This window comes from Natator depressus, chromosome 7 (genome assembly GCF_965152275.1).
Source record: "Natator depressus isolate rNatDep1 chromosome 7, rNatDep2.hap1, whole genome shotgun sequence".
Taxonomy (NCBI): domain Eukaryota; kingdom Metazoa; phylum Chordata; order Testudines; family Cheloniidae; genus Natator; species Natator depressus.
Genome location: NC_134240.1, coordinates 118,561,352 through 118,588,276, shown reverse-complemented (window position 1 = coordinate 118,588,276; position 26,925 = coordinate 118,561,352). Strand labels below are relative to the sequence as shown.

Sequence of the window (26,925 nt, the reverse complement as noted above, 5' to 3'; positions counted from 1 at the left end):
GGCTCTCTGTGCCACTTGAGGAAAACCAGCTTATATCAGCAGGACTGAATCTAGCAGATATTTTCTGCAAACTGATCTGCAGAGTGAATGCTTGAAGAAAGATTTATTTATTTGTCTTTTCAAACTTCTGACATTTCAGATGTCTCTTTGTGGCCAAAAAATGTCAATGTGGGGTAATCGTGCTGGGAAATGTCATCCTGCCTACCTAACATTCCTTCTGCGCCTTCAGTTGGCATTTTATTCTTCTTCATTTCACATCCTCGATTGTTGTGTAGTGTAACTGCATGCTGTTAAAAATGGCTGCTGTGTTTCACCGCCCCAGAGAGGGCCGCATTTCAATACTGCAAGAAAGGATTCTTATATATAGGGAAAAAACTCTGACCTCCAGTTGACATCGGCAGGTCCTAGTGAAATCAATGGAAAGTCCAGACATTTGAGAGCAGACATTTGAGAGCAGAATTTGATCCTTCTGTCCAGATTCTGATCTGGTCATACCCTGATATAATACAACTCCACTAACCACAGAAGGCAAGAGATCCCATTTACACATGTGAGATCAGAACAGAGCCTATAGGCTCACTGGGCCAAATTCATAGGTGACGTGTAAGAGGGTGTTTTATGAGACCTGCTGGTGTATGGTTGAAGGTCTAAGGGAGTCTGAACTGGTGTAACTTACACATGGAATGGCCTGTAAGAAGAGTTACACCAGCTGAGACTCACCTCTGAATAGCAATTTCCCCATTTGCAAAACTGGGTTAATAATAACTCCCAATCTAACATGGGTGTTAGGAGGGTTACTTAATTGTAGGCTTCAGTTCTCCACTGCCTTAGAGCTTGTATAATCATTGACACGCCTGCACAGCGTCAAGTGCACGCAAATCAGAATTTCCCACCCACTTCCAGCATGAGCAGCATTTTACACCCATTTTGCACAATGATTACACCAGATATAAGGCCATGAAGAATCAACCTCTAGGTCTTATAAAGCTCTTTGAATACGTTAAGCACTGTAGAAACGCCAGGTATTATAATTACTACAAAAAGCTCATTTGGCCAACATTAGGGGAGTGCAGCATGGATGAACTACTAACACATGCCCATATCCTATTACAATGACTAGCGAATCAATCTGCAGTGCTGGGAGACCTTGGGTGGATTCTAATTACTCACGTTCGAGGTGAAAGGTTAGGGCTTGCTACAAACAGATGTCTTCATCCTTCTGGAGGAGCCTACCCCGTATCGGGTACTGGGGCTGTTAAGTGTGAACTTCACCCAGGAGAAAATGAAATCTGATGAAAGACCCTCGCTCCGCCACAGTCAACCCACTTCAGTCAGGTCCATGTTTAATCTGGTCGGAGTGGTGCTTTGCTGGTGGGTCATTCCACCATTGAAGTTGAATGCTCACTTCTTGCCTCCCCAAACCAGTTAGATTTTAGAACTACAAACAAGGGGAAGCCCTTGGAAATCCACACCGATCCCTGATGCACATGTTCTAATGCAGCCTAAAGACAGACGCCCTCGCATCTGGCCCTTTCCTTCTGTTCTGCTATTTGAGCTGTTCTGCTGGTATTCATTTCCCCCAGCCCATGCACAAAAGGCCAAATGTAGCTTGGAGTAAGCAGAAGAATCTCCCCTGAAAGTGTCTGGACCACATTCAGCAGTGATGGAAATCATAGTGCCAAGACTGAATGTGAAACAGATGTATGTTATCTTAAGGATATCTTGCATGGATTTGATAGTCACCGGGTGTGCAAGAAACACCAAAGGAGCTAACAGGGGCCTATCACTAACCAAATGTGTACAAGAAAAGCAGAAGTGCGTGCCTCGCACCATCCCAAACACTGGTGGGACCAAACCCATCGCTGATATAAGTGGAGCGGGGCTTGCGCTGAAATCAGTAGGAGTTGCACAGAGTCCCCACATAACGCTACGCCGTACTGAGCGGTACCTAGTAAGTTACACCCATTTTGTTCACACACTGACTGCCAATCCATAGAAGTTAATGCCACTTTCACATTAACTTATACCTGATTCTCTGCTACCTTGCACCCTGCGGAATAGCCTTTCACACCCATGCAGCCAATGCCAAGCGGGGGTAAGAATACTCCTATTTTGGAATGGTAGCATTTGTGCAGTCATTGACTTCTGTGCAAAGTGGGTGTCCAATGCTACCACTCTGATATATTTCAGAGTAACAGCCGTGTTAGTCTGTATTCGTAAAAAGAAAAAAGAAAAAAGAAAAGGAGTACTTGTGGCTCCTTAGAGACTAACCAGTTTATTTGAGCATGAGCTTTCGTGAGCTACAGCTCACTTCATCGGATGCATAGCATATCGTGGAAACTGCAGAAGACATTATATACACACAGAGACCATGAAACAAAACTTCCTCCCACCCCACTGTCCTGCTGCTAACAGCTTATCTAAAGTGATCATCAAGTGATCATCAAGGAAGGCCATTTCCAGCACAAATCAAGGTTTTCTCACTCTTCCCCCCCACACACACACACACAGAGACACATACAAACTCACTCTCCTGCTGGTAATAGCCCATGTGTCTGTGTGGGGGGGGGGGGGGGGAGAAAGAGTGAGAAAACCTTGATTTGTGCTGGAAATGGCCTTCCTTGATGATCACTTGATGATCACTTTAGATAAGCTGTTAGCAGCAGGACAGTGGGGTGGGAGGAAGTTTTGTTTCATGGTCTCTGTGTGTATATAATGTCTTCTGCAGTTTCCACGATATGCTACGCATCCGATGAAGTGAGCTGTAGCTCACGAAAGCTCATGCTCAAATAAACTGGTTAGTCTCTAAGGTGCCACAAGTACTCCTTTTCTTTTTTCTTTTCACTCTGATATAGTAGCACTTTTAGCCCCTATTTTGTATTTGCTCTGCACAAGTGTAAGTGACTCCATAAAGTGGAAGGCAACAGATAACGAGACAAGACAAGCACTTTATAACACCACTGAATGCTGAGTTAATCAATACTGTTGATCCCATTTACTGAAACGTCAAGCCCAGCACATATTCTGCTGCCATGATCCATGTCACCACTGGATGGGACTCTGTCACCAACTAAATCAGGAGATTACTGCACCGTTTAATTTGAACCCCACTTTATAAATCTCCAGCCCTCAGCTGGAACTGTGGGAGGAGGAGTTATTTTATCAAGCATCACAGAACAGGTACCAGTTTAAATGGTATTCACCCGTTCTCTGATTCAATTCAGCAATCTCCAGCTCTTAAATTTCACAGCAAGTATAAACATGTTGCCCTGTTCATTTTCCCGAAAAGAGTCTGACCCCTCGTTCAGATCACTCACACCCGCAAAAATCTGGAGTAACTCCACAGAAGTTACCTGGGATTTGCATCAGTGTAACAGAACTGGGGCTGACTCTTAGCACCTGCAGCGCTGAAGAAGAGGGTTTGCTAGACAGTATTTAGGAGAAACAGTGTCTACCACCTCCCAGTTGTTGCCCATATAGATTGCAACTGGAAAAGGGTGGGCTATTTAAAAGAAACAAAAAATTATAGCCACAAAAATTAATTATTTGTATTCCTTTTTCTCCTCCTCCAGGCAGCTCTGCAGGCTGCCCCTCGAGTGCTATCGGGTATCACTGTCAACATCAGCCCTTGCAGCTTTGATTAAGTCATTACAAGCCTTTCTTGTTATTCTACGTCCATTCAGAAGCAAAAAGAAACACATATAGGTGCACAGCAAAGTCCAGAAGTGCAGACGTGATGGGACAAGCTTGTCTGTCAGAAAACTCCAGCTGTTTGGGACACACACAGTGCCTCTGAGTTAGCTTGCATTAGACCACTGAGCGCATGCTTGATTTTCTGTTTATAGTGAAGTAGGGAGTATGCGGGGAGGAGTAAATTTGATTATGCAAAAGAGCGTTACCATGCTCAGCAAGCACACAATAAAATCTTCCCAGTGCAGGGATCAGCCCAGCCCTATGGTCCTGAGTGTGGAGTCTGACTTCTCCCCCACCTTCCAGCTTGGTCAGCCTCCTAGACACCCCAAGGGCCTGGGCAAAGGGAAGGGGACGCTGGAGTTATTGCCTTGCTCATCACGAACCAGGTAGTGTCCCCACAGCCTGCCCTGTGATCCAGACCAAAACTTTAGGTCCAGACACACCTGAGCTTTGCTTTGGAAACTGGGGATTGACACCTAGAGTTGGATTTTGCAGCTCAGGCCCAGATATCATTTTAATCCCTTCCTTGTTCCAGGAAGGCTGCTGAAACTTGTTTCAAATTTAAAATCTTGCTCATCACTTCTGAGGATCTTAACATCTGTTTATTTAATTGCAGTGGCCGCTGGGAGCCCCAATCATGGACCAGAATTCCATTGCACTAGACGCCGTACAAATAGAGAACAAAAGAGACAGTCCTTGCCCCAAAGAGCTTATTGTCCCATCTCAACATCACCACGTATCTCCCTATCAGGTGAATCCCCCAACCGTTGAGGGGAACTCAAAGGTCCACTATGCAGCAGAACCACTGCTATTAATCTGCAGGGAGAGCAACGCTGGGGGATATTCCAACCTCTGTGTGCTACCAAGCACCACTCTGTGGCATCTCTCTCCACAGCAGCAGCGTGGAGAGGGGTAGGCATGGTGAGCGGAGCTGCAAACGACAGGAGGGCACTAACCAAAAAGGATGCCCAGGGCAGTTACAACAGGCTGAAGTAGCAACCCTGCTCTGCATAGGTGTAAGTGACTCCACAAAGGGTGACCATGGGGTGGCTACATGGGGGGGGGGAAGTCCCTGGGCTGGGGGCAACTTGCATTCCTCACTCCAAATGTAATTCACACACTCAAAGCCTCTTTATTTGCATGCTGTGCTGATTATATGGATTTTTGCCCTCTCTTAGGAGAGTCACCACAGATAAAACGAGGAGTTAGTGGCTGTGAGAGGGCATCCCATGAAACCCCACTATTGTCTTTGCCTTTCTAACTCCCCTCTCAGACCCACTACAGGAGCATTTAATATTTTAAATCCCTGATGCTGAGCTGTTCATAGAATTCTAATGAAAGATGTTAAGAGGGAAGTGGGTCCAGTGCATGTCTCTTTGCTGATGCAATTAGTAACGTCCATTTTCACCAGGAGTCCAGCTTCATTAATATGAATAAAATAACAATAATACTCTGCACTCCAGTAATGCTTTTAACCCACAGATCTCAAAGCATCTTACGATAGCATGCATGCATCATTGCCCTGGCTTTGCAGATGGGGAAACCACGGCACAGAGAAGTGAGTGACTTGCCCTGAGAGTTGCTAGCTGATTTGGAATAAGGATCCTGGTCACCTGACTTCAAACCCTGAGCTCTAATCACTGGAGATGCTTTCTTTCCTTCCTTCCTTAGGAATGCTGCAAATTTCTGTGTACACCAGTGCCCTTCCAACTGGCACAAAGGGCGACTCCCAAAATCCCTGGGAGGGAAAAGGGTTAAATAAGGGAATTTCATTCCTTTCTTGTAATATTTTCTAGTGGGGGGGAGCCATGTTGTACAAGCAGGAGTTTTTTCACTGGCGCTAGGCACTTGCACTTATCAATGGGACCTTTCAGGACTCACTCTCCCTGACTGAGACATCATTTCCTGTCCAACACACTAACCCCATTGATAACTTCAGCTTGATGGGAACTTTTCAAACCCACCAGGAAAGGCTAGGAGACCCAGAAGAATATATACATGAAAACAGAACTGGAGCTTGAAAGAAAGAACGAAAGAAAGAAAAAGAACTGTTTTGGCCATGACCCTTACTCTAATACAAATACACACAGAAAGCTGCACATCAGTGAACAAGCATAACATCAGCCACAGAGAACCAACTGCACTTGGGACTTATTGTCTATGGCTTTGGTACTGACCAGTCTACGCACTTCAACCCAGTCAATGGGTGTGGCGAAGGGTGGGAATGCAAAAGGAAACATAGGAAAGATGATGAATGTTCCCTTTTCTGCCTTCATTCCATTTCATTTCATCCGTACCACAAACTAGGAATTTGGGTCATGGGACTTGCTACGTAAAGGTCAAGCTTCTGGTTGAAAAACTAAAGCACTATAAAAGCGGCAAAGAGTCCTGTGGCACCTTATAGACTAACAGGCGTATTGGAGCATGAGTTTTCGTGGGTGAATTCTACTCTGAAACAGGACTCTTTGTCGCTTTTACAGACCCAGACGAACACGGCTACCCCTCCGAAGCCTAAAGCACTGTAGCCTGCGTTTTTCAAACGTGACTAATGATTTGGGATACCCAACTACAGACACTTCAGAGGGAACTGATTCTGAAAATCAGGCCTCTTTAAGGGATCTCACGTTGGCCACCCAAAAATTGAGGAACCTGTTTCTTGCAGGTTCAGCATGACAAACAGGTTGATATCATCGATCGTGACACGGCTTTGAAGTTTGCGGCTGGCTGTGCACATCCATGACACTAGCTAGAAGGGACTTTATTAGTATTCTAAACACACACAGGCCCAAACCACAAGCTTTAGAAATAGATCAACATTTTCCCAACATTCAGGAGTGCTTGGATACAAGTTTGGAGCTCTGAGCTTTCTGCAAGTGTGACAGTGCTAATAAGTGATGGTCACATCACCACCACCCTATACCGGAAACCTACTGACCGCTGTGGCTACCTACATGCCTCCAGTTTACATCCAGACCACACCACACGATCCATTGTCACAGCCAAGCTCTACGATACAACCGCATTTGCTCCAACCCCTCAGACAGAGACAAACACCTACAAGATCTCTATCAAGCATTCTTACAACTACAGTACCCACCTGCTGAAGTGAAGAAACAGATTGACAGAGCCAGAAAAGTACCCAGAAGTTACCTACTACAGGACAGGCCCAACAAAGAAAATAACAGAACGCCACTAGCCGTCACCTTCAGCCCCCAACTAAAACCTCTCCAACGCATCATCAAGGATCGACAACCTCTCCTGAAGGACGACCCATCACTCTCACAGATCTTGGGAGACAGGCCAGTCCTTGCTTACAGACAGCCCCCCAACCTGAAGCAAATACTCACCAGCAACCACACACCACACAACAAAAACACTAACCCAGGAACCTATCCTTGCAACAAAGCCCATTGCCAACTGTGTCCACATATCTATTCAGGGGACACCATCATAGGACCTAATCACATCAGCCACACTATCAGAGGCTCGTTCACCTGCACATCTACCAATGTGATATGTGCCAGCAATGCCCCTCTGCCATGTACATTGGCCAAACTGAACAGTCTCTACGTAAAAGAATAAATGGACACAAATCAGACGTCAAGAATTATAACATTCAAAAACCAGTCAGAGAACACTTCAGTCTCTCTGGTCACTCGATTACAGACCTAAAAGTGGCAATTCTTCAACAAAAAAAACTTCAAAAACAGACTCCAAGGAGAGACTGCTGAATTGGAATTAATTTGCAAACTGGATACAATTAACTTAGGCTTGAATAAAGACTGGGAGTGGATGTGTCATTACATAAAGTAAAACTATTTCCCCTTGTTTATTCCCCCCCACTGTTCCTCAGACGTTCTTGTCAACTGCTGAAAATGGCCCACCTTGATCATCACTACAAAAGGTCACGTTTCCCCCCCTACCCCCGGCTCTCCTGCTGGTAATAGCTCACCTTACCTGATCACTCTCCTTACAGTGTGTATGGTAACACCCATTGTTTCATGTTCTCTCTGTATATATAAATCTCTCCACTGTATTTTCCACTGAATGCATCCGATGAAGTGAGCTGTAGCTCACAAAAGCTTATGCTCAAATAAATTGGTTAGTCTCTAAGGTGACACAAGTCCTCCTTTTCTTAGAGCAATCAGTGCACTTCAGAGTGATCTTATAACCCCAGCCAATTATGTTCTAGCTGTCTAGAAAGATAGCAGTGGGTCTGGATTATTGCTAATTAGGATACCAAGCAGGAGCCCTCTAACTAGTCTTCCAACTGCCTAGGAACAGCATAGCAAATAATTTAATCACTGGAGCCAATGCTGAATTTTGTAATTTGGGAAAACATACAAGTAACTGGAAAGCAAAGTTCATTTTCACACCAACACGGGCTGCTGCTGGAGAGACAATGACGCAATGGCATAGAGCACATCAAAATGCAGAGACATGAATACAGTGAGGAAGCATGTTCTAGCGTTTAAAGCAGAGGACTGGGGCCTGGTCTACATTGCAAAGTTAGGTCGACCTATCTACATTACTCAGGGCTGTGAAAAATGTCACGCCCTCTGAAATGTAGTTAGGCTGACCTAAGCCCTGACGTAGACACCTCAGTGGAAGAAAACAGGTCAATGGAAAAATTCTTCATCTCTCAGAGTGCTGAATTTGCCACAGTGATGGAAGAACCCTTCTGTCACTGTAGTAAGCGTCTAACCCAACCTCCCCTTCCGGAGATGGGAACAAAAGCCAGGAGTGCTGACTTCCACGGTATGGAGAAATGCTACTGCGGCACAGCTGCAACTCTGCTGCTGTAGGGTAGTGGTTAGAACAGGGGACTGGGAGTCAGGACTCGCTTTCTATTCCCACCTCTACCACTGACTCATTGTGTGACCTCAAGCAAGCCACTTCTGAAAAACAGGTTTGAAGTTAGGCACCCAAAACTAGAAGCCATTCTTGACAAATCTGGGCCTTAACCTCTCAATGGCTCAATTAACCCTTCTATAAAACAGGCAGGATAATACTGGATTTACCTATCTCACATCCTGTGAAGAATCTGCAAAGTGCTTTGAGATCATTTGATGCAACAGGCTATATAAGTCTTATTTAATGTTATTATGATGGTGTGGAAATGTACAAACTGATACAAGTAATATTTCCAGTAAGTAAAATGAACGGTTACCTGCAGGTCAAAGAATTTGCTGTATCTCCGGTAGATGATCTGGGAAGTTGAGTCAGACCATGTTACATTTATGATATATACCTGTTCGGGGGAAGAAAAAAAAAAGTCAACACAGTGCCTAAGGAGCCCTAAAGCATTGGCTGCAGTTCAAAGGCAGAAAAGTCAGGACCCATGTGTGTGTCTATATAAGGAGATGATTTCCAATCTTTAATAAGTTTGACAGTCTAATACCACTTAGTCCCACGTGCACACTGGAAGAAACACAGCACCAAACTCAAAGTTAGTCTAAATTAAAGCTGTAGTTCTGTCCTGAACTCACCCTGGGCTTTCATAGGCTTCTCGGGAGAATGCTCCGTGGAACATAGCATAGAGCACAGTCTTCCACCAATCCACGTTCGTAACTCCTATTGACATTACTTTGCCTGGGTTTAAAGCTTTATTAGAATATTGGCACACTCCTTCCATCCCCCTCTGCCCCAAATCTGTCGGGGCCCAGGGCACATGCTGGTGGTGGGAGTGAGAAGGGGCCAGGAGAGCAGCTACATTGCACCCCACGCCCCCATTTGAGGCACATGAGGAGCCATGCTGGAGTCACCTGCCACACTGTCCTTGCACACCTTGGAGATGAAGGTTTGTGCAGAGAGAATAGTGCCAGCCTGGCTCCAGAGGCAGTCCTGATCCCACAGAGCGGGGGAGGACAGCCATAACTGTGGAGGGACTGGCACATTCCAGGGCTGCTGCTTTCCCCCAAAACCAGGGATCTGCAGACTACTCCCCACCTCCTTCACAGGCAACCCAAACTTTTCTCCCTGGAGAAGCATTTTCGTACCGCAGGACATTTTGATTAAAAAACTAAAACAATATAAAATTAATATGGCAGATATTAAATGGATTATAAACTGGCTAGCTACTAGGTCTCAAAATGTAAATATAAATGGGGAATCAGCATTCAGTGGGTCTGTTTCCAGTGAGGTCTCACATGGATCAGTTCTTGGTCCCCAGTTGTTTAACATTTTTATCAGTAACCTGGAAGAAAATATTAAATCATCACTGATAAAAAGGTCTGCAGATAACACACTCATAGCGGAGTGGTAAATAATGAAGAGGACAAGTCACTGTCACTGATTCAGAGTGATCTGGATCACTTGGTAAACTGGGCACCAGAAAACAATATGCATTTCAATACGGCTAAATGTAAATGTACACACCTTGGAACAAAGAATGCAGGCCGTACTTACACAATGGGGGACTTCACCCTGGTGGATAATCAGCTGAACATAAGCTCACAGGGTAACCCTGTGGCCAAAACAGCTAGTGCCATCCTGGGATCCATAAACAGGGGAATCTCAAGCAGGAATAGAGAGGTTGTTTTCTCTCTAGTATTTGGCACTGGTGTGACTACTGCTGGAATCCTGTATCCAGTTCTGGTGCCCACAGTTCAAGGATGTTGATAAATTGTAGAGAGTTCAGAGAAAAGCCACAAGACTGATTAAAAGATTAGAAAATATGCCTTACAGTGATTGTGCTTCTTGAGTCTATTTAAACTTAACAAAAACATGGTTACAGGATGTCTTGGTTACAGTCTCTAACCACCTCCAATGAGGGGCAGTAGCTTCGTCACCAGGAGTCAGAGTAACAGCCGTGTTAGTCTGTATTCGTAAATAGAAAAAAGAAAAGGAGGACTTGTGGCACCTTAGAGACTAACCAGTTTATTTGAGCATGAGCTTTCGTGAGCTACAGCTCACTTCATCGGATGCATAGCATATCGTGGAAACTGCAGAAGACATGCGGATGCATAGCATATCGTGGAAACTGCAGAAGACATGTCTTCTGCAGTTTCCACGATATGCTATGCATCCGATGAAGTGAGCTGTAGCTCACGAAAGCTCATGCTCAAATAAACTGGTTAGTCTCTAAGGTGCCACAAGTACTCCTTTTCTTTTTTCTATCACCAGGAGTGCGGCTCCTACCAATGTCCACACCGGCACTTTTTCATTGTTAAAACTTTTCTAGTTCGGGGGAGGGTGGGGGGCGTTTTTTCATACCCCTGAGCAAAGAATGTTTTGACGGCAAAAGTGCCAGTGTAGACAAAGCCAAAGTATCTTCGTGGGGAACAAATATTTAATAATGGGTTCTTCAATCTATCAGAGAAAGGTCTAATAGCTGGAAATTGAAGCTAGACAAATTCAGACTGGAAATAAGGTGGCATTTTTGACAGTCAGGGTAATTAACCATTGAAACAATTTACCATGGGTCGTGGTCGACTCTCCATCACTGGCCATTTTAAAATCAAGATGGGATGTTTTTCTAAAAAATCTACTCTAGGAATTATTTGGGGGAAGTTCTGTGCCCTTTGTTACAGAGGTGGTCAGACTAGATGACCACAGTGATCCCTTCTGAGTGTGCAATCTATGAAAGGAATCTCCACCAGACTCATTTTAGGGAGTTGCAACTGTACAAACCCTGCAGGCTAGAGGACCCAATACAGCCCCAAATCAGCCTCATGTGATACAGTTCAACTCTATAGTACATTATACACTGGGAGATGGATTCACCACTGCCTTGTACCTTCAGATATCATTTACACCTGTAAAACAGCCAGATGGGAATGGTAGCGTTTTGCACCCAGTTCACACCAGTGAACGTGATGACACAAGATGCAAGACCCTGTGTAAGTCACCCCTGAGCAGGGGACCTCCCAGCATGGAATCTATGTTTACTGCCCTGGGCTACTTTCTACCATTGCCCCTCTAGTTTGGGGCGTGGCCCTTATGGTCCAAGTTCCTGTTGTGCCTTGTCTCCTACCAGTGCCCTGTCGTGGACACTGGGTGGCGTCCTGCTACTGTCCTCCCAGATTCCTCCGGGCGGGGCAGTCATCAGTTTGGTGGAGTCGGAACACCCACAAGGTTCCCGTGCTCTGGTCACCCGGGTTCCTCTCAGGCTGGGTGCTCCGAGGCCTCTTTCTCTGTCTCCTTTGCCAGGAAGACACTGCTTGGTTTCTGGTGGCTGCCTCAGTCAGCAGGCTAGTGCTCCTTCCCTCAGGCAAGGCGAGAGCTAGCTCCTCCCTCTTTGCTGGTCAGCCTCAACTGAGTCAGGCTCCCTCCTTTTCTCTCCTCCCCAGGCCTGGCATTAGCTGCAGATATAACAGGGCAGGGCTAGCTGGGCCCAAAAGCCCTCCTTAACCCCGTTCCTCTGGTTCACCACAACATGGTTAAAAAAATTATTTCCTAACTTGTCACGTCCTTGCCTCCAGCCACACAAATGTAGAAAAAAATGAGCCCCAGTGTAACGGAATGCACAGTGTGGCCCACTACTGTGTCTTTAAAGTAAATGTCAGACTTCATCTACCAAACACAAGATAAGGATCTGGTAGAGGAAATGGAAGGAGCAGGACTGCATCTCCTCCTGTCTCCCAGCCCAAATGCTTAACAGCAGGAACTCTTGCTTTTTCAGTCTGTGCAAGTGTGAAGTTCTGTATCTCCAGAGATCATGGCTGGATAAGCATTGCTCCCTGCCCCTGGCTACATCAGGCTGCCTTGCAAAGGTCTGTGGCTAGATAATTGCCTTTATGCTTTTTAAAAGATAAGGGGTACTGCCTTCAGCCCCTGGAAGGGCCTCAGAGAAAAGGCTGAACAAACGATCATAGTGGGATTTTTTCCCCCCTTTCTTCTTCCCTGATGGGAGGGGGAGCAGTCCGATATCTTCTTAACCAAGGATCCCCATCCATTATTACCATGTTCAACACCCATGTGAGGTTGGACACGGTACCAAGTGAAAAAGGCTGACGGCAGATCCTGACAAGGTGGTGCAGTATCTCTCCCCTATAGGGGAAAGATGGTCCACTGATAAGGCACTAGTCTAAGACCCAGGAGATTTGTCACAAGTTTTCTGAGTGCAAATGACTCAGCCTCTGTATCCCTCAGCTCCCCCTCTCTACAATAGGAATAATAGCACAGCTCTGCCTCATGGGGATTGTTGGGAGACTAAATACATTAAGGAGTATGAGGTACTCAGACATTACAGTGATGAGGGCCATCCAAGGACCTTAGACAGACAGACAAACCACCAGAGCATGGGCATCATGAGGAGAGTATCTGCCAGGTTTAAAGCCAAAGCTGCACAAAAACAAATTTTTCCCCAAGATTCTTGTGCAAAAATGTTTGTCACTTCATTCCAGGGCATTTTGCAACCCAGAAATTTAGTTTTCCATCACGTTTCTACAAAAAGGCCACTTTCGGAAAACGTTCAATGGGAATGGCTACAAACAGAAAACACACAAGGTTCAGAACTGTACTTGGTGGGTGCAAACTGATTTGTATGCAAAATAAATTCTTAATTGGGGTTCTCAAAAATGGATAAGCAGCGTAAAATAGGCCTAGTCAAATACGAAAAACCCACTACATGAGATTTCCTAACTCTCTTTTTGCAAGTTTGTACCTTTTTCAAAAGTTGGAAACAACATGCAAATACCATAAATCTCAAGGTTTTTTAAATATTTTTTCATTTTCCTGAGACCTCTACTTAGAACTCACAATAAACGTGGGTTTTAGTTTTACTTGTTATTTGTTTCACAAATTTATTCTATCAAGTTCTATTCTGCTTTGGTCTTCATGCTGCCCTGATCACTGTGATATCTGAGCGTCTCTGAGCAAAGCATTGAGTGAGTGACTAACATTATCAAATGTAGTTTATCGTCTTTCTCATCCTCTCTCTAGGGGGAGAAATTTTGTGTGCAGTGGAACGTTTTGTTAAGGTTACGTTTATTTGTTTGTTTTTAAATACGTCCACCCCTACTCTGGATTTATGTAAGGGAAGGCAGGTCAGAGAAGTGCACCTTGCACAGAGTAAATTTGTGGTAAATCCTGGGGAGTTCATTCCACAGTCTGGGACCCGCCCCGAGAAAGCGCTGTCTCCTGCCCAGACAAGCTTCACCCTTGTGGTACAAAGTTCCATTGTCCCTGAGGAGAGGAGTTGTTGGCCACCGTCCTTATCTCGAAGCTTTAGGCTCTTTTAGATATCCTGGGCCCAGACCATGGAGCACCTTGAAGAGAAGGACTGAGCCCCTAGATTTAACTGGATATTCTATGAGAAGACTGTAGAAAACAGAGGACATGTTTGATGTGTTCATAGTAGCCCATGCTACTTGGGAGATACACTGCTGCGGTGGTGCCTAGCGACACCAACTGAGATCAGGGCTCCATCCTGCTAGCTGCTGTATAGGCATAGTCCCCGCCCTGAAAAGCTTATATGTTGAAATCCCAGTCCCAGTGGGACGAAAGCTTCAGTGAAGCCAGGATTTCATTAATAGTCTTTAAAATGGAAATTAAATCTTTTGAATTTCAAAGTCTCGGGAAGTCTAGCAGGCTTGTTTTGTTTTATTCTATTGCATTGATAGATCCTAGCAGGTGGGTAAGAAAAGCACCTTAAATAATCATGCAGGCTTCCAATTAGCTAGAACTACACGGGATCTAATTCTGCTGTCTGTGACAGACAGGTGTAAATCTGGAATGACTACTGATTTTTTGCTTGTCTGCGTAAATTAAATTTTTCTTGGGAAACCACCGTTTAAAACAATGGGGAAAAGATGTTTGCTGGAACTCAGTAAAACCTCAGACTTTAAAAGGCCATTCTAGAGGTTTCAAAAGCCTCAAATATCACCGGTTTCAGAGTAACAGCCATGTTAGTCTATATTCGCAAAAAGAAAAGGAGTACTTGTGGCACCTTAGAGACTAACCAGAGAGCTCACGAAAGCTTATGCTCAAATAAATTGGTTAGTCTCTAAGGTGCCTCAAATATCACCTTCTCCCTCCCACAGGAATCTCAGCTTGCCATTTATCCAGCCCTAGCAGCCTTGGCTTTACCAACAACCTTTGCACGAAAGGCAGGCTCTTCTCCCATTACTTATTCCCCAGCTCATCTCATAATTTTCTGCTAGGGTCATTAAAATTGGATGCTGTGAAAATGATTAATGAGATCCCAGAGGAAAGTGACTTCAGGTGAAGAAGAAGAAAGAGCTCCTTTGGAGCCTGAGTCCATGCAAATGCAATTGCAATAGACACACAATAGGATGGCACATGGCAATAGTGGAAGTGCCTGACAAATATGGAGAACTGTCCCCCATTCAAATGTTCTGAAGGCAGGCAGGGCAGGAATCAGACCGAGCTGCTGTGTAGAAATTTGAGAGCCAGCACTTGTGCATCTCGCACCATCTCTCTGATATTTCACTATCCAGCCAGCTCACAAGAACGGAGCAGGAGAGAGAAACTGCAAACAGGCCCACAGCTTTGCTACTGTAAGGCTACACAGCAGAGAAGTTTGGAATTCTGAAACACTTCAGTCCGCAGTGTGGGAAGCAAACAGATTTTTCAGGGTTGGGAAGCCCGTATACAGTTTTTAAAATGGTGACTAAAATTTTGAACCAGTCAGTTTGGATGTCCCTTAAGCCTTTAGCACAGATGTAGAATGTGCCTTTTGCACCTACATGTACACTGCATGCAACAAAACCTTCATGTTAGAAGCTTAGGGTTAGAAGGGACCACAAGGGTCATTTTTTTATTTACTACCCAAAAAAAGGTACATTGCACACACACAAAAATCTGTTAAAAAGAACTTTATTGAGGTTGCCAAGTCAAGCACTCATAAGATAGGAAATGCCAGAATTAAGTTTCCTTGTGCAACCTTACTTCAACCCTACTGTGCACATGCATTATGGTACAGTCTTTGATTACATGAACCCCTAGCATTTTTGTCACAGGACCCCTTCTTCATTCAGTGCCCAGGATGGCCATGCTGTAGGGATGAATCAGGGCTGTGTAGTAACAGAGGCTGTTGTCTGATGGGCCCCTGACTCATCTGGTGCAGAAGTTGGAAGGTATGTAGTGAAGGAGTCACGGGCTTGCAGGAAGAGACAGGATGGCATCCTGGTTAAGGTAGTTGAATGCTGCCCTGGAGAACTGGATTCCATCCCTGAAGAGTTCCTGTGCAATGCTAGGCCACTTATTTAAACCAAACTTTTCACTAATTCTATCTTCTTCACATGCACAAAGGGGCCAAATTAAGGTTGCACAGGTCCAGCCTCCCTTCCCCACCTGGCTCCCTGCGCCAGCCTTCCTACCCAACCAATTCCAGCTTCCCCACCTAACCAGTCCCTCCTCCCACTCCACACTGCCTAGGAGTCTGAGGGGTCACTGAGAACACAGGAGAGACAGGCTTCGTGCCCTCAGCTCCAGTGCCCAGCCCCACCCCAGCTCACAGAAGCTGGGAGCAGCTATGACAGTGAAAGTCAGGCTTCACCCTATAGCCCCGGGCTGGAGCAGGCTCAGTCACTCTGTGGGAATGGTGCGTACAGTCCTGTCACACACAGGAGCTATAAGCAACAGAAAGCAGGGTCTTATAATAAATAGGAAGTGTCAGGCAACCTTAATAGCATGCAGTGCTACCAGCCCCACCTGTAATATGCTCTTCAAGGCAGGAACTGTGTCATCCTAGTGTCTGGATTTGTACAGTGCTAAGCATGATGGGCTCCAATCCTGATCTATGACCTAAATTTCCTCTAAGCTGCGCAGATGCACAGCTGCCTATTAAGCCACACGCAGGGGCTCAGGGCTACAGCGTGGAGAGGTGCTTCTCCCCCAGCATGGACTTTCCCCAGACTTGCCGTGGCTGGGGAGGAAGTGCCCCTCTCCTCGCCCCAACCCAGCCCCAGTACGGACCTGCCGCGGCTGGGGGAGAGGAGCCTCCCCACACCACATAGCCCAGGTGCTGCTGCAGGGAGAGAGAAATGCGGGGTGTCCTCTCTCCCCACTGTAGCCCCCAGGCAGCCTGCACCCCAAACCCCTCATCCCAGGCCCCACCCCAGAGCCCGCACCTCCAGCCGGAGCCCTCACCCTCTCCCTCCCACCGCGCCCCAGCCCTGAGCCCCCCTCCCATACTCCAAAACCCTCAGTCCTACCCCCAACACATGAATTTTGTTCTGTGCACCAATATGGGAGTGATTGCTACAATAATTAGAATAATCTACAGCACAACCACCTCCATATTGGTACACAGAACAAAATTCATTCCACACATGCGTGGGAAAAATTAGAGGGAACACGGTCTGTGACATGGCCTTTGCTACAATAATTAGAATAATCTACAGCACAAAGAGCCACTTTAAACTTGTATTTTTAGAGAAACTGGGTTTTAGGCCAGCAGCAGACACCACCCGCTTGGGCGACTTAATGTACCCTCTCTACACACATGCACATCATACATCATTCCAAAGTTTATGATGCTACTTTAAGATGAAGTACGATGTGGAGCTGTCAAGTCAGGCTGTTACCACAGAAATGGGAATAAACAATGACACCATCAACATGTTAAAAATACCACTTTGAAATATTTGCATTAGTTTCTGCTAGTTTAATGACTATGTGGTATTTCAAGACATAAAATTGGATTTCTCAAAGCCTCACAACAACACTCTAAAGTGTAAAACAAAATCTAATAATAAACGTGTACAGATATCCTTGAAATGTAACAGCACGGGGGACATTTTTAGTCTACATCATCATCATCATCATCATCTTGTTCGTCATTATGATCTCTGTCGAGAGTGTGTGGTTACCAGAGTCTTCATTGCTTTAGCATGTACACAGTTTTGTGCAGGGAAGATCGCTCTGAACACACACACAGCTGATTGTGCAGTGACCCCTATTGGTATAGGCACAAATAAGATCTTGTAGATGCTCAGAAGCCATCAGGCCCTTGAAGAATACAGGAAGTAGTTCTCATCCACATTGTTCCATCCATGTCGCAATGGTGATCCAATATCTGGCTTACCTATGTGCAAAGACATCCAAATCTTTGTTTGGCAAGATGCTCTTATGACATGCTCTTCAAAACAGTCCCCACAGGAAGGGAGACTGGCCAGTGACTTGTACTTTTTTGACGGACACATTGAGGCGCAAGCAATTTAGGTCTCTGTGGGTCTCCTTTTCTTTCTCGCTCTGGTCATACAGCCAAGTTCCTGGCTTCAGAAATTGCAGCTTGTCCATCACCCTCTCCCTATTTGACCAATCTGTGAAGCCGTGAGCTCCCTGTGCTCTGACAACATATAACACAGACTTTTCCCCCCCACACCAGACAGGGCTGGCACAGAGTCACCTCTTGTTAATGGGCTTACAGCAGGAAGTATGTTGCAGAAGTCAGGAGTGAATACATCACAAGTTGCATGCACAGGTATGAAGCGACACTTGTCAACTGTAATGATGCCTGTTTCAAATCACTTGTTGTTATCGGTGTGTTCCATTTTAGGAAAGTAGTGAACAGTAAGGACAAAAACATCTGTATCAGGTGACCTAATTATGGTTCCTTTGGCACCAAGAGAGCCAAAAGCCACATTGGCACATACAGCATGCAGAAGGATCCTAGTGTCTGCTTCCTCTTGAGTACTATATAAGTCTTGGGCTTCTTCAGCACCTCTACTGGTAGTGGACTTTGCCACAGCACCATTGGAAAAGCCTCCAGCAAGAAGCAGTGGTTGTGTTGGATGTGCTCCTATGTTCTCAGGTGCATCTTGAACCGTATATTCACAGAAGAATTTTATAAGTGACTGCTTGTTGGATGCCAAAATAAGGATATTAAGCACTATTTGCTGCCTACAAAGCGCAATAAGGAGGAAAGGTGATTTCCTACAGTGTAAGTAAAGTATACATTCAACTGTCACCGGCCTGGTTCTGACTTTACTATCAAACGTTGTGTTTTTGATGGAAAATATCCAGCTCTCCCTGGCACAAATCCACAGAGTGCCTTGATGTGACATCTTCAGCTGATAGAAAAAGCAGTAGCATGAAAGCTGTTCAGTAGATGATACTTTGGTGACAGTGGGATTGGAGTGGTTTATGCGTGACTGGGATAGATAGCATGATGGGACCAAGATGAGAGCCCTTCGGAAGCTGAAATTAACTTTTAGTACAACTAATGATGCTAAATATTCATTACTGATAATCTTCTGGACACGAAAGCTAGCTATGGTACACAGAGTATTTAGGAAGTATCTAAATAGTTCTATCAAGTTTTCATTGCCTTGTAGCAAGTTATCTGGGGCCAAATTCTGTGCTGACTTGCCCTCCAAGAGCCTTTAAAAAAAAAAAATCAATGGGGGTCACACCACATGCAAAACAACACAATAACTGGCCCCCTGTACACAGCACCTAAGATGGGTTAATAAAGCTGTATCATTTGGCTCAGAGCAGTGTTCTATAACTTCTCGCAGAGAGAAGTGCCTCTATGCATAATACAAGTTTTAACTGGAGGAAGTGTGGGCTAACAATTGAAGCAAGGGCTCAATCCCACCTCTGCCACAGATTTCCTATATGATTTGGGGCAATGCACTCAGGGTCAGTTGCTGTTCCCACTGAAAAAGTCACTCAGAGTTTTGCCACTGACTTCAGCTGGAGCAGGAACTAATCTCTCCAGTCCCTGTGCCTTAGATTCCCCATCTGTAAAATGGGGAAACTAGTCCTTACACCTGCTGAAGGTTATTCCATAGCTGCCTAGGACAGAGCTTCTTGCAGGATCCTCTGAAGCAGTAGGTACTGGCTACTGTCAGAAACAGGGTGATGGGCTAGTTGGACAGGCTAGATCACCGTTTCTCAAACTGGGGGTCCCAACCTCAAAGGGGGTCCCAAGGCCATGGGGGGGGGAGGGCTGCAGAAAAATATTGCTGGGGGCAAGGGGAGGGAGGGTACAGCACCCACCACTCTCCAGCCATCCAGCTCTGAAGGCAACACCGTTGCCAGCAGCAGCACAGAAGTAAAGGTGGCAATACCACGAGTATGCTCCTATGAGTATATTCAGTAATTTGCTATCACTTTTTTGGGGGGGGGAGGGGGGTCATCGAAGCCTGAAATATTTGCAAAGGGGGGCCCAGCAAAAAAAAAAAAAAAAAGTTTGAGAACCCCTGGTCTAGATGGCCTGATGCAGCATGGAAATCCCTATGTTCTTGTGTGTTGACAGACATAATCAAGGTCTGTAGTGTGCTTTGAGGTCCCTGGCAGAAAGCTCTTCTATGTGTGCACACAGACATTCTAATACAGATGGCATCTGTGCTGGTAGCCACCTTCTTGCTCACATCATTGCCAATCTCTAGCACCAATGAGATGGGCTCCCAGTGATAAGAGGGTAGATGGTAGTTCCCGTCCTCTCTTACAGCTGGTTTATTCAACACAAGATAAAATCTTTTATACTACAGAGCGCTTCTTGCCATTGCTAGACCAGTATTAAGAGCAGGATGGAAATTTCTGATGCTGGGCCTCATTAAAGCTGTCACTAGCTTTGTACATTAGCCTCACAGCACAAGTTCTACCAACACACAACATTAACGGTGCAATGCTGTCTCAGTGCATTGTGGCAAAGCTAGAGGCTGGCCTGAACCTGGAGTCCTGGACCCAAACCCTCCTGACTTTTGGGAAGTTTGTATCAGGATCCAAATCTCATTGGGTGGACCCATCCCCCTCCTCTCTCTCTAATGGGCTCAAACTGGGACATCTGATTGCCCCAGCACCGGATTAAGACAATCAGGGACCCTGGTCATGCCATGACATGGGTTGCTGTGGCTCCATCCCCATGCAATCTAGTGTTGCCAGTTTTGGTTGGACGTATTCCTGGAGGTTTCATCACATCACATATTGCTGGAGACTTGCAACCCTAGCAATGTCTCAGCCCCACACTAGGACTTGTGGTAGTAAGGAGGCCCCTCTTCCCTCCCAGAGAGGCGGAAATGCTAGAGTAGTGGAGCTTGGAGTTAACACGCCACTGAGATGCATGGGGCAGGTCAGACCTCTCAAGTCTATTGTTTCAGCTACACTTGGGTCAGATTTTCAAGGTTTTATCTACAACCGTGTTGGCTGCAAGCTTAATTTTTTTTTTTTAAGATTAGATTCTGGTGGAATCACGCGACTGCTGAAGCTAGGACCCTAGGCGAGTGCCTTTGACTGAATCCATCTCTGAACACCTCCAAACTTTTGGAAAGTTCACTTTGGATGAGAATGTGTATAGACCCAGGTCAGACCCATCTCCACCTTGCTAACAATCTAAGAGTACATCTACACAGCAGCAAGCCTGACAGCCCAGGTCGACAGATTTGGGCTCACAGGGCTTTGCGATATCATGCTAAGAATAGCTGTGTAGACATTGTGGCTCAGGCTGGAGGTCGGGTTCTGAAGCTGGAGGGAGGGGGGGAAATGTGGGGGTGTGTCAGAGGAACAACTTCAAAGCACGGTCTACACAGCTATGTTTAGCATAGCAGCATGAGCTCCGGGAACCCAAGACTGTCAACCCAGGCTGCGAGGTTGGCTGCAGCAGGCTGTACAGATATATCCTCAAAAGCCCCAAAGATATATTTTGGGACCTGTGAAATACCCACAGATGTGAAGTCAGCCTGTGAAAACTGAGACAGCCCCAGAACCAGAGGCGATTTTGCATGGCTGGTGCCACGAAATGAGGTCACTTTTCAGCAGGATCGTCACTGAGGGGCCACTGCTTGGCAATGCCAGTGCCGATGAAAGACTATTTTCAAACACAGTCCATAACACGTGGGGTGAGGAGCGGTTCTCTCCATTTGAGTTTGAAGAATGATGAGCTGAGACATAGACACAGCCTGGAAGGAGCAACCAAAGCACCCCAAATCATGACAAATGGAGAGAATTTCTCCTGGGCTACTCATTCTATTGTTTTGTTGTTTTAAACTCGTCCAATGTACACAGGCTAAAGCAGACTCTGCACAGGTGCAGATTGTCTGGCTTTTTGATGGAACAGATGTCGTTTCACAGACATCTCTCTATACAGCTTGAGTTTCCATTACCAACTGGGGAAATGTAACTGAGAAGCAGCCCATGACGTCCCACGGGTCTGATGGATAAAAGTTGCACACGTCTAGCTTTTTAAACGGCAGCAGCGATGCAGTGGGATTGAAAAGAAGGAATCTGATGGCAACAGAACACACTTTCATTTATGGTATGTGGACGGCTGCCACAGAGGCAAACCACTTTAGTGAGGGCATCTACACAGTGGGCCAGATTCTCAGATGGTGCAAACAGGCACAACTCCATTGACCTCAATGACCTTTTTTTCCTATTTCTCAAGTGGGGTAGGGTGTGTCTCAAAAAACAGAAGTGCTTGGCCACTAGAGCTTGCAGTTTAATTAAACATACAAAAGACGACATTTTCCCACCCACTATATTCCTTCATGCAGTGTGTTTTTACTCTTAACGGTGATGCTATAGGATTAACTTCTGTTGATGAGACAGACAAGCTTTCCAGCTACACAGAGCTCTTCTTCAGGTCTGGGAAAGGGACAGCTAAATACAAGATCAAAAGGACACTTTACCACAAGGAGTTAGCACTTATTCTGAGGGACCATTCAAGGTGAAGTGGCCTGTTAACACCCTGTAGTCATAGGACGAAAAGGGGAGCTGGTGGGTTACAGGTTCTTGTAGTAAAAGTCATAAATCCAGGGTCTTCATTAAGACCATGAAGAAAAGGAGGACTTGTGGCACCTTAGAGACTAACCAATTTATTTGAGCATAAGCTTTCGTGAGCTACAGCCCACTTCATCATTCAGTGTGAATGCATCCAATGAAGTGGGCTGTAGCTCACGAAAGCTTATGCTCAGATAAATTGGTTAGTCTCTAAGGTGCCACAAGTACTCCTTTTCTTTTTGCAAATACAGACTAACACAGCTGCTACTCTGAAACCTGTCATTAAGACCATGATTTTTCGTATCTGTTTTGCAAACAGGCTCTAGATTCCTCAATAGAGGATGCAGGCCCTGTGTCCAGAAGTGAACTTCACCCCACATGCACCCAGATTTCAGCCATCCCCCAATGCGTCCCCCAGTGAAACGCTGTAATTTACTTATCTACTATGTCGATTTTTTTAAAGCAGGACTCCTTTCCTTTTTTTTTAAAGCAACTTGCAGTCCCCACAGGACATTGCTACTAATAGGCGCAATAAGTGAGTCCCAAGTAGTAACCGGAGTGGGAAGCTACCTCAGCCACATTTATTTATTTGCATACCAATGATAGCCGTAGCAACAAAGCACTATTTGCAAAAGGGTTGCAAAATAAGATTGCATAAGCAACCCACAGTGGAGTTCCATTAAATACCAGCTGGTATCCTACTCAACCAGGCAATCCAGCCAGGAGCAGTCAGCCTCCTAGCGCAGCTTCCACGCACCAGGGCTCCCCAAATCACACCCCAGATCAGCAGCTCTAAGGCCATGTCTACACTACAGACCTATATCGCTATAACTATGTTGCTCAGGGATGTAAAAAACCCACACCCCTGAGTGATGTAGTTATACCAACCGAACCCACCATGCAGACAGCGCTACATAGCTACTGCCTCTCAGGGAAGTGGATTAATTACACTTACGCAAGAGGCTCTCCCGTCAGCACAGGAGCATCTTCAGTTAAGCACCACAGATGTGCAGATGCAGCGTTTTAAGCGCAGACCTGCCCTTAGTTAGCCCCCTTTACAGCCTCTGGGTATTGGAAGAAAGCCACTTACAGTTAGACAGTTATCAGCCCAGATTGCAGAAATGGAGTGATTTGCTACTATTTCTCAAACCTGCAGCTCTGCCACAGGCCACCTTTTTAGCACTAAGCCCCCGGCCTGGATTTATTAAATCATGGTCTTTAACAGAGCTCACACCACAGTGAGCATTAAGAGTATTATGGATGGAATGCATGAGGAACACAGTATTCGTATGCGTGTATATGAGTAGGGGATAATGTGTGCGCGCGCGCATGGGAAGGGCATAGTGTGTGGGGTTGGGAGGAAATCAGACAGAGTATAGTACTGATTTGTATTTCCACTGGATGGGAGAGTGTGTGCGCGCGCGTGCATTTGTAGTTACTTTGTCATGACTCAGAGAACTGTCTGTTTGGCCAAAATATCATGAGATCAGATCTTCTGCCATTATGAATGGCTATACCACAAGAAGAGGCATTATTTCAGGCCCATCTCTAGCCCCATGGAGCATTAAAAAAGCCAGTTAACAAATAAATACAAAACACCAATACCAAGACTGTATGTTTATTTGGCTTTCTGTGGAACCTGGATGCTCAGCTTCAGCAATTAATGCCCGGCTCCAGTTCCGAAAAGGAATCAGAGCAGAGGTAGGAAGAGGTTGCATCTTCAAACAAACAAGAATCTAATTATGCTTGTGAGGCACAGACCTTTCAATAAAGTTGTTGGCTTAACACCACCTTCTACCTGGTTCCCCACTGGGGCTGTTTGAGTTCTAAAGTATTTTGATACAGTGATTGTGTTTCTTCAACCAGTGGGTGGTCAACACAGCCAGCAGTCAGAGAGTTGCAAGAATTCCTCACAAATGCAAAAGCAGACAGGTTTCGCCCCAAGAAAATAGCATGAAAATGATCTGGCAATTAAACGTAACTTGCTCAGGTGACTTTAATTTGGAGGGCTTGTCTCCACACAAAAGTTGTACCAATTTAACTACATTGTTTTAGAAATTTATAGTTAAATCAATGCTCAAACTGAGTAAAGACAAGCTCTGAGACTATAGCTAAGTACATAAATCCACAGTGCAAACTTTGGAGAAGCGTACTAGCGGTGCTGTTATTCGGGATGAATTCTAGTAAGCAAATGCCTATCGATCTCTCATGCCCCGAACTCTTCCTGAACATTGATCCTGGGGGTTATAAGAATTTCTTCTTCTTAACTAAAAAAAAAAAAAAGTGAGAGTTTCATTTTCACATCACTAGTCAATATGCAGGAAAAACATCCATGACAATTTCTGAGAGCTGTGTGCATGCATCCATAGGGAAAGTAGGGATGAGATTTTCACAAACACTCAATATTGGCCTAAATCTGCTTCCTCTGACTTTAACTGACTTTTTATAGGAACAATTAGTCCAATCTTGAGCACTTTTGAAACCCCCACCTTAGATCACAATTAACTGCCTTAAACCCCTAACTATTCAAAAGAGCACACAGACACTCAAACCACATTAAAGTCAATAGGATAGCCAGCCTCTTTGGGCTAAATTCAGCTGGTAAAATTGGGTGCAGCTCCACCGACTTCAATCAGTTTCCAATTGACTTCTATCTGGGACTGAGCCAATGCCCATTGGAGTCAATGGAAAGATTCTCATTGACTTCAACAGGTGCTGAATTAGGCCCCATAAAAACAGATGCAGTCACTAAAGTGTCAGAAAAATATTGACAAATCAGAGGAAATTCAGAACAGAGCAACAAAACTGATTATTGGGCAATATGGGCCGACTTGATTTAAGGGACGATTACAAGAACTATAAGTGAAATTCTGCCCACACTAGCAGTAGAAACAATGAGATGAAACTGAGCAAAAGAAAATTTAGACCAAATGTTAAAAAAGCCCATAACAGCCAAAGAGTTTCTCAGTGGAAGTCTCAAGATTTTCTTTGTCCCATCCAATTTTAAATGACTCAGGCATCTGTTATCAGGGAAACAGATGATGTGTCAACTTCTTATACAACAGATCTGCTCTCACTCTGTATTCAAAGTCAGATCTGCAGGCTTTACTAACCAAAAAAAGCCCTTGGAGAGTGAGCTTGAGTCTTTTTTGGCTCATGCATTATTTAAGAATTGTTGAATAAATGCTATGGCAGGACAAACTTCTGCCCTCAGTTGCACAGATACTGTAAACCTGGAGTCAACCTACAAACGTAAGAGAAAAATTGGGCCAGCAACGTGACAGAGATGGAACCAAGGGCAGATATGGCCTGAGGAATCGTTCTTGCTGGTGATGACATGTGACCCAAAAATAACCCAGTGAGAGACATTCAAACCCCAGGGCTTGCTGGGGGGAACCCCACAATTTTTTACTTGTATATGGATTAATGTTTAATCTGGAAATTATGGAGGCACATGTAACATGGAACCCCATACAATGCCATTTTTACAGTCACTTCTCAGTGCAAGTATTCAAATTGTTCCACCTTTTCCACATTTCTCCCATTACCTTTCTCCCTGTTCTGAGATTTAGGGCCTATCCATATTAGGGATATTTGTACCTGGGTAAAAAGAAAAGGAGGACTTGTGGCACCTTAGCGACTAACAAATCTATTTGAGCATAAGCTTTCATGAGCTACAGCTCACTTCATCGGATGTACCTGGGTAGCTACACTGATGCACTTACACCAGTACAGATTCCCAGGGTATATGCATTGTACTGGTGTAAGGGTTTGTCTATACAGCAAATTACTGTGCAGCAAGCCAGGGTGTGAATCTACAATGCACCAGCTTGCCATGCAGCAACATCCCATGTGGACATTATTACAGCACACTGAAAATCCGGGAGTGTCGTTACAGTGTCCACCCAGGATGTTACTACACAGCAAATTGGTGCGATGTAGGTTCACACCCTGGCTTGCCACGCAATAGCTTGCCATATTGACAAGCCCTAAGACGGGGCTTGCAACCATTTGAAAACAGGGTATACTACAACTCTGCGAGCCCCACTTTACACCACTGGGGGAGTTTGCACTGTGTAGCTACACTTATGCATCTGCACCGGTACAAGTTTTCCCACAATAGGCAGGCCCAGCATTTCCACATGTAAAGATATGCTGATAAACCCAACCCTATTTTCTGGGCTCATCCCTTTTGGTCATTCTTGTTCTGCACCAACACTTGGATGCAGTTTATATTAACATGCTTTGATTTCTAACCTTACGAGTGACCCTGAGATGTAGTGCGAGAGCAGCACATCCAGGGCCTGGGAAAGGGAGCAAAACTCCTTCAGGCCCTTACAGAACAATGACAGGTCTCCGGGGATGTTCCTATTCCAAATAATGGAAATTCTTCAGGCGGTGCTCTACAGAATGGTGGGATCTCTTCTCCCTCCGACCCCTTTGGAGTAGAGGAGACAGGAAAGTTCATGTAAACTAAGAGGCCCCCAGATTCACAAAGCCTGAACTGGTGGCTGCGTCCTTTCTTTGTGATCAACAGTACATGAAGGAAAACTTCAGAAGAAATCTGAGGATTTCTGTATTGGTTATGTGGTTATGTCT

At 45.3% G+C, this 26,925-nt stretch overlaps 1 protein-coding gene across 3 annotated transcripts in view; it reads right to left on the bottom strand.

Moving 5' to 3' along the window:
* The window catches only part of SH3PXD2A (SH3 and PX domains 2A), a 369,953-nt gene that overhangs the window by 300,187 nt on the left and 42,841 nt on the right, over positions 1-26,925 (bottom strand). For all 3 annotated transcript variants that reach the window (XM_074959414.1, XM_074959416.1, XM_074959415.1), the window contains exon 2: positions 8,864-8,944. In XM_074959414.1, the coding sequence (XP_074815515.1) occupies positions 8,864-8,944 (81 nt within the window). The remainder of the gene's footprint in view (positions 1-8,863; positions 8,945-26,925) is intronic.